Here is a 7,521-nt window from a genome sequence, read left to right as displayed (position 1 = left end):
TAGTACACGATGTAACTACAGAAGAGTCAAGTTTTAAATAGGAAAAATATCAAAACTCTTTGGTCATTTTTAAGCACGATGCTAATGGTCTAATCAGATTCAATGGATTATGCTAAGCTGTGCTGGAAGTGCTAGCGCCAGACCCAGAGATCGGCTGAGTGGGTTCCAAAACATTGAAGATCAGATGTTTGACTCTGGGGGAGCTGGAAGATGAGCATATTTTCAAGAAAAGTGGAGTGTCCCTTTAATAGTTAAACCTGTCAAAAAAAACAACAACACACCGTGATCCCCTTTTTTAAGGCTTCATTTAATTGGTATGGTATGAATTAAGTAAAGGTTACAAAACCCTTAAAAAAATCAACATGCAGTGATCACAAGGATAGAATAAAGAGCCTATAGATTCTTAACAAAACATTTCTTAAAAATGGTGCTTAGGCTGTACACTTCAAATATTCACAGTGACTTTCTTTACTTTTCCATGTACTCACACAGTTTAAACATAGAAGGAAGGCATTGTTCTGACACAGAACAGTCAAACATCAAAAGTTTTAGGAATTTCATAAACCCCGTACCAAAGTCCAGTTTGACTTGCAGGATGGCAACAACACGCTGGTCCACACCTCTGCTGCCATCTCATAATTTAGGAAGATAAAGCTTATGGCCAGCAGTAAGGCTCCACCATTTGTGTGATTGTATGGAGAAAAGAAAATTCGTTTTTCAGTCCATTTCTTAGAGAGCCTACTAAGCGTACCAATTGTCATGTCCAGTTTGATCTAATGCAGTGGAGATACCTAAATTGTCTTAAAATATAAATGCAGTGGAGATAAAACTCCTCCCACTTCAAACTTTGAAAATGTATCTACACATACACAAGTCTTCGACAGCAATATTCAGCAATAGGGCACTTTTTCTTGTTTCAATTGTGAGAAAAATGTAAAAAGTTTCTTTGTGAAACAAAGAGAACTGCAGCTTCCTGTAGACATCCTAATATCAGCATTTTGTACAGTTGTGTATAATTGGATGATGCGTGGGAAAGAGTCCTTGATATTTCATTCAGCTGTGACATACAGAAGATGTCAGTTTACACCTCCCAAACAAAGTCACATTTTATATCACGTGAAATAAGAAACAGTTTACAAAATGGCTAGATGAAGTAAGGCACTGCAGTAACTCTGGAATAGTGCTGTTCAACATCGCTGCTGGTTTGTAGTGAAAAGCCTTGGGTGAGAGATTAGACATAGGCCCCCAAAGCTGCATGAAACTCAGTGAGGCACTGGACAAGCTGTTGGAATTTTGGTCTTTCTTCTGGATCCAAGGCCCAGCAACATGCCATGACTGCAAACCTAAAACAACAAACAGAGAATATCCTGTTAATGAGCAAAAACATTCAGTTTCCACAGCACAGTGACAGTACGCAGTCAACCACTGATGAATCTACAGCAATGCATCGTCAAGATTTTGGCAAATTAAACAGGCTTGAGTGAAAGATCTCCTTATCGCTACAACTCTATTCAAGCCTTCCAATATAGCAAGCACACAGCAAAAAAAATTATTCTCTAGGGGAAAATAGCGCTAAACTATGATCTAACACTGATTAGCTTTTCCTGCATCCACAAACTGGTTTCTGGCAACTGTGCATAAGACAATAAATTTTGCTGTGTTTGGGTCACTGACACGGTCAGTGGTTTTCATTGCTTTGTAATTCCTGGCTGATTTGATCACCGAGGCTCCGGTTCCCTAGCACTTGCAGGATGCCGATAAGGGCCGGCTTGTAATTGTGTCGAGAGCCGGCAGCTGTCCTATTCGTGCTAGGTGTCTCCTAAAAAAAGAAAAATTCCACCACAAACAATCGCGATTTAAAAAAAGGAGTTCCTATTGACAGTTTGGGAGCCCTGCCAATCACTCAGGAACACAAAATTACTTCACAGGAGTTTATAATGCACACCCAAGCATATGGGAACATTTGCTGTGATTGTTTTTGGATTTGAAACTGGCACATGAAAATTACGTTTATAACAATTTTCCTTAAATGTCAAAATAGAGACTTACAGTTCATCGGGGCAGTTGATGGGTTGAGCTATTCTGTAACCATCTTTTAAATAAGCGGCCATCTCGAAGGGGTCGATGTCAACATACGGAGTTTGTCCAAGGGTCATCAGCTCCCAAAGAGTTACTCCGAAAGCCCACTGCAAAGACACATGAAAGCTCTGTCAGTAAGCCACAAAATGCGTTCCCATTCTTTCAACAAGCAATGAAATCACTTGAGGCAAGAAATATATAGATACTGTTTACAATTCAGTTTTTCAATGCAGAAACATTCCTTTAGAATATTCACAAGGATCATTATCATGTTAAAACTAGCTTTACATATACAAAGCAGAATCCAGGTATGCAGACCAAAGGATGTTAATGCATCTGCATTAAATTTGACCCTGTATCTATTTCCGTTTAAACCATTTCAGAGCCATCAGCAGCAGGGTGCATTTTGGGAACAAAGCATTCCAGTAATACAAAATAAGGAAAATTAGATTTATTTCAGTGATTTTAGTAACATTAAAGTCAGAGTAATAAACTGTCATGGCTCTCTAGCGTACATTAAGAGGTTTGTTTCACATCATTAACTATGACACAAACCAATGTGCAAATTATTGTAATTACATGACAGTACGTTAAAGCTGTAAAGTTGTTTAATGGAGGCTATTTTCTGAAGCCATTCATGTCTGGTTTAGACGTCAATCAGCAAGTTTAATTACAAACTAACGGGACTATAAAAATGTGCGCTACTTGCAGTGCAGTTAGATAGTTTTGTAAACAGCTGAGAGTTTGTGCCCTTTAGAGGGATATGTTGGGAAATGCAAAAAGTTAAGCACTCTCTGTGCTCGAGGGCAGCACACTTTCTTATTGCAAAGCCTACTTAAACGTAATCATTCCCATTCATGAAAAGAACCAAATCTGTCTTGAAATAATTTTAATCCATCTTGCCAGATATTTAAAAGGAGACAGGTTTCTGACAACATATAAAAGGATGCCGTCTCTTGCATTGATGTGTTTATGTGGCAAGGACATGAGATGGGAGTTTGGCACAAATCTACATAGGTTACTGGAGATCTGGCACTTGGTTTAAAGTCTCACCGTGTGGGTGGTATACTGCACTATGAAGCCTTGACGACTGTCCACTGTATCCCAGTAAACAAAAGGAATTTCCATTCCAATCATCAGCTTCAATTGCATGATGATAAACCGGACCTTAATGAATGTCTCTGGCAAGAGAGCAGCATCAGCCTCTATTGTTCTCCTAGTTTGGAGGGTTGCAGAGGTCAGATACCTCACAGGTTTTGGCCCGTGTGTGTCTTTATGAACCAGGAAGGCGGATTCAGAACTTCCCGACTGTCTAGAGCCCTTTTTACACAAACATTACGGAAAATACACTGGAAACGCGTCCGGGATTTGTCTGGGATCTTTAGATTTTTGGTTCTTTCACACTGCCAATTTATTTGCTGGAATCTGTATGTGCGTTCAAACAGATAGCATAAATATCCCAAAAAGACATGTCACGTGAAGTCCTGCAATTGGTAGTTTTTTTTTCTCTGCAGCATCTGAAGTGTCTAATATCACTATTTCTCTCTCCAGAAACCACTCGCATGCATTTTTGTTTATGATAACATTATAAAGAAGCACGTGATGTACCGTTCTAGTATGCTGGTGAATGATCTTAGCTTCAGAGTGGATTTGACAAGCTCCCTTCAGTCCACTTTGCAGACATTTCTCATTGTGAATGTAATTGTGCGTTAGAGCTGAACGATATATCTTGATGCGATGACACATGGGCATTTTTGTTTATTATAAGCTCATATGGGTTCGTAACGCACCATTACTAAATTATCTCCACTTCAGCGTGCACTTAATATGCAGTAAACACCAGCTTTAAAGAGTTAATCTTGTTGCAATGACACACGTGCATTTTTGTTTATTATAAACTCATATGAGCGCATGGCGAGCTATTCTTATATGCTGGCGAATGATCTCGGCTTCAGCGCAAAGAGTGACAAGTTACCGGATATCTGCTTTTGTCCAGTTTGCAGACATTTCTCAACGTGAATGTTAATCTGCATGTAAACCCATCATTTTAAAGAGCCGAACCATAACTTCATGTTGCCATTATTACATGGGCATCCTCACTGCGGCATGCCCCTTACGGCATTGTTTCTGCGTATCCGTGTTTTCCGCATATGTTTGCGTTTAGGTTGGGTTTCTCCCTGGCACTTTATATGAGATGGACCGACAAAAACACTGTTCCTGACACACACGCACATCTTTAAGCTAGGATTACCCAAGCACAGGATTTGCTTAAATGTGAACATTTCAGCAAAACCTTTTTTTAAATTTCACTATATATGTTTATATTCATGGCAATAATCCTGATATAGACATATAAAGGAAATTTGTACATGTGTTAACTGCTGTAAGATGACCCAGGCCTCAACATGTTCATAGGCATCTGAAATGATTACAGTAATCGTCAGCAAACACACAACGCGAAGGTGCAGACTGCATGACGTCAAAGAAGTTACCCAATTCAAAATCTGTTAGCAGGTACTTTTTGAAACTAAATGTACTGAAGGTTTACCAGCATCATAAAGACATTTTTAAACATGTTCAAGTGGTGAACTGCCTATGCACACTAAAATAAATGTAAAGTAAACTCAAATCATCTGTCAAATTCCTAGAAAAAGAAAACTATTCTGTTGTCTAGTTTAAATGTACATCAGAGATTACCAGCTGTCAATTTGAAGCAATATATTATCAGAGTATTTGTAACAGCCTGTTGAAAACCAGACAAATACGAGCAGTAACTCTTACCACATCACTGGCACTAGAGAAGTCATTGTTGAGCAAACTCTCCAAAGCCATCCAGCGAACAGGTCTGTTTTCATTGTCCCCGAGGCAGTGGTAATCCATGGGAAAGAGATCGCGGGCGAGTGCGTTGTCTGTGATCTTTACTTGCATGCTGTTATCAATTCTGGAAAAAATAAGAAGCTGTGACATTAAACATTTAAAACAAATAGATACATGAATGTTACCTTAATAACTTGTATTTATATATGACGGGGCTGTCGAATGCTTTATTCTGGTCGAGAAATGTTCGTGGGTATTTTTTTATTAAAGCACACCTGACCTGTCCTAAATTACCTTCGCTTCGTCTTTTGCCGCATAACCATCTTGGGTGTGCATTATTTTCCAAAAATTCAACCGCCCGGCATCAATTATTCCATACATAATGTACATCCGCGGTGTAACGGCACTTCGCGACCTTGGATGTGAATTATTTTTGAATAATTCAATGGCTTGTCGTCAATTATTCCAAACGTAAATATGCAGCAGAACTTTCACTGTAGCTTGAGGGAAAAATATTTTTGTTTTTTAAGTATTTTGGTTTAATTTGGCTTTATTTACAACACAAGTTGTTTTAAAGCAAACTTGCCACTTTCCACAAAAAGGAAAATAAATGTGACCGGTAAAATATTTTAAAAAAAATGTTTAATTAAATATTTGCACACAATATACATATTACATGCGTATATAATTTCTGCAACCCAGTTAACTCAAATCTTTTAAGATACATCATGCAATAAACAGTTAAATAAATTAACATTAAAGGGACACTCCACTCTTTTTGAAAACATGCTAATTTTCCAGCCCCCCCGCAGCTAAACATTAATTTCTACCGTTTTGGAATCCATTCAGCCGATCTCTGGGTCTGGCGGTACCACTTTTAGCATAGCTTAGCATAATCCATTAAATCTGATTAGACCATTTAGCGTCGTGCTCAAAAATAATCAAAGAGTTTCAATATTTTTCCTATTAAAAACCAAAAATCTAGGCCCTGACCCGGCCCTGGCCCCAGACGCTTAGGCCCTAGCCCGGCCCTTGTCCGACAGCTTATCAGAATTCTCAGCCCGAGTCCGACCCGAGTCCGACCTTTTTAATTCTCCCCATTAGGAATCTGTGTCTGCAGATATAGTCACTGCATCGCGTGTGTTTGTGAGTAGATGTCTGTGCTGTCTGCTTTGAGGTTTTTATGAGAGAAGCACAAACTTTTTAATAGCCTATTTAATATGTAAAACTTGAATTTGAAATAAAACTTTCTGCGGAGAAGTTAATGAGATCTCTATCGTCTCTCTTGCTACATGACGCAACAATTATTTATTATTTCAAATCCGTTTACAGGATAAATAAATATATAAATATATATATATATATATATTAATTATGAGAAGCCTTTTCTTTTTACTCTTACACTGTAGACAGTAATATATGTATAAAACTATGGTCGTGACAACACATTATCCATTATCTGTTGGTTCATGTTGGTCCAGTTTAATTCAGGGTAATCCTTTAATAAAATGTATAATATAGTTATAAAATATTTTATTGTTTTGTAATATTCACAGCGCAACTTCTCTCGGATCATTTTAAAATTTTTTAAATCATTCTGCAAAATTCCGCATAGATTTTGCAAAAGAAATCCAAAGAAATAGCAAAAAATAACTCCTTACACAGCTTGTACAGCTGTACTCTTGCAACAATTAAAGCAGTTCAGTTTTGTTTTAAATGGCAAAATAGTTATATTTCTTTTTTATTTACATTTTAGAGCAGTTTTTGTTTGTTAAAGTTTTTTATGATAACCAAGTGGTTAGCGGCCGACAGCAAGTTGACGACATATTTGATGAATTGATCCTCTCAAATCAACACTTCACTTGCCTATAATAACAACTATATAAAATAAATATTTTCAGCATATCACAATGTTAGTTTAAACGTTTATTATCAACACACACTATTTTTAAAAAGCGAAGGCAGGTTGCTCTGCTGCTCGCAGTTGCAACGGGTGCAGAAATAAAAAAATAAAAAGGGCTATACAAAACAAAACGAAATAAACATGAAACAGAATAAACATGCATGCTACCATATCTTACAACTTCGCTTTTGCATATAATTTTTTTTTTTAAATGTAAGGACTTACCACAGAACATGGCTATTCATGTATCCATCCAACAGTTAAACTAAGAAAAAAAGTCAATCCATACACAAACAAGAAATAAAGACACAGCCTTCTTACACAAAATTAATACAGGGAGAAGTCTTTAATAGATTGTGTCTTGGATGCTGTCTGCATAGATTATGTACAGTATCCAAGGTTTTAATCTAGTACTCCATTTATAATTTTTCCTGGTGCACTGAAGGTCCTGCTGTTTAAATACGCTGTTAAAACAGCTGCATTGTAAATGTGTGGCTGTGCGTAGCGGACTCATCCGGTAGGTTAAACGTCTTCCAATGTTTGTTTTGCAATCATAAATGTCTGTCAAAAGATTCTTTTAATTAAATTGAAAACTATAAAAAGATGGAGAAGCCTAAATAAGCCCGAGGTCCGGCCCGCGTATCTGCTGTGACGTTAAAATTGGCTTAGCTATGCTAAAAGTTGTACCGCGGCCAGACCAAGATCTGCTGAATGGACTCCAA

General features: G+C 37.6%; 1 protein-coding gene across 3 annotated transcripts in view; it reads right to left on the bottom strand.

Moving 5' to 3' along the window:
• Positions 1–288: 288 nt before the first annotated feature.
• ryk (receptor like tyrosine kinase) overlaps positions 289–7,521 on the bottom strand; it is an 83,217-nt gene continuing 75,984 nt past the window's right edge. For all 3 annotated transcript variants that reach the window (XM_055212977.2, XM_055212978.2, XM_073870146.1), the window contains 3 exons: positions 4,861–5,020; positions 2,050–2,186; positions 289–1,343 (listed from right to left, as the gene is read on the bottom strand). In XM_055212977.2, coding sequence (XP_055068952.2) covers positions 1,232–1,343; positions 2,050–2,186; positions 4,861–5,020 — 409 coding nt within the window. In that variant the 3' untranslated portion in view covers positions 289–1,231. The remainder of the gene's footprint in view (positions 1,344–2,049; positions 2,187–4,860; positions 5,021–7,521) is intronic.

Source organism: Misgurnus anguillicaudatus, chromosome 8, assembly GCF_027580225.2.
Source record: "Misgurnus anguillicaudatus chromosome 8, ASM2758022v2, whole genome shotgun sequence".
In the NCBI taxonomy this organism is placed as follows: domain Eukaryota; kingdom Metazoa; phylum Chordata; class Actinopteri; order Cypriniformes; family Cobitidae; genus Misgurnus; species Misgurnus anguillicaudatus.
Note: the sequence above shows the minus strand (reverse complement) of the source record. Positions and strands in the feature narration are given on the sequence as shown.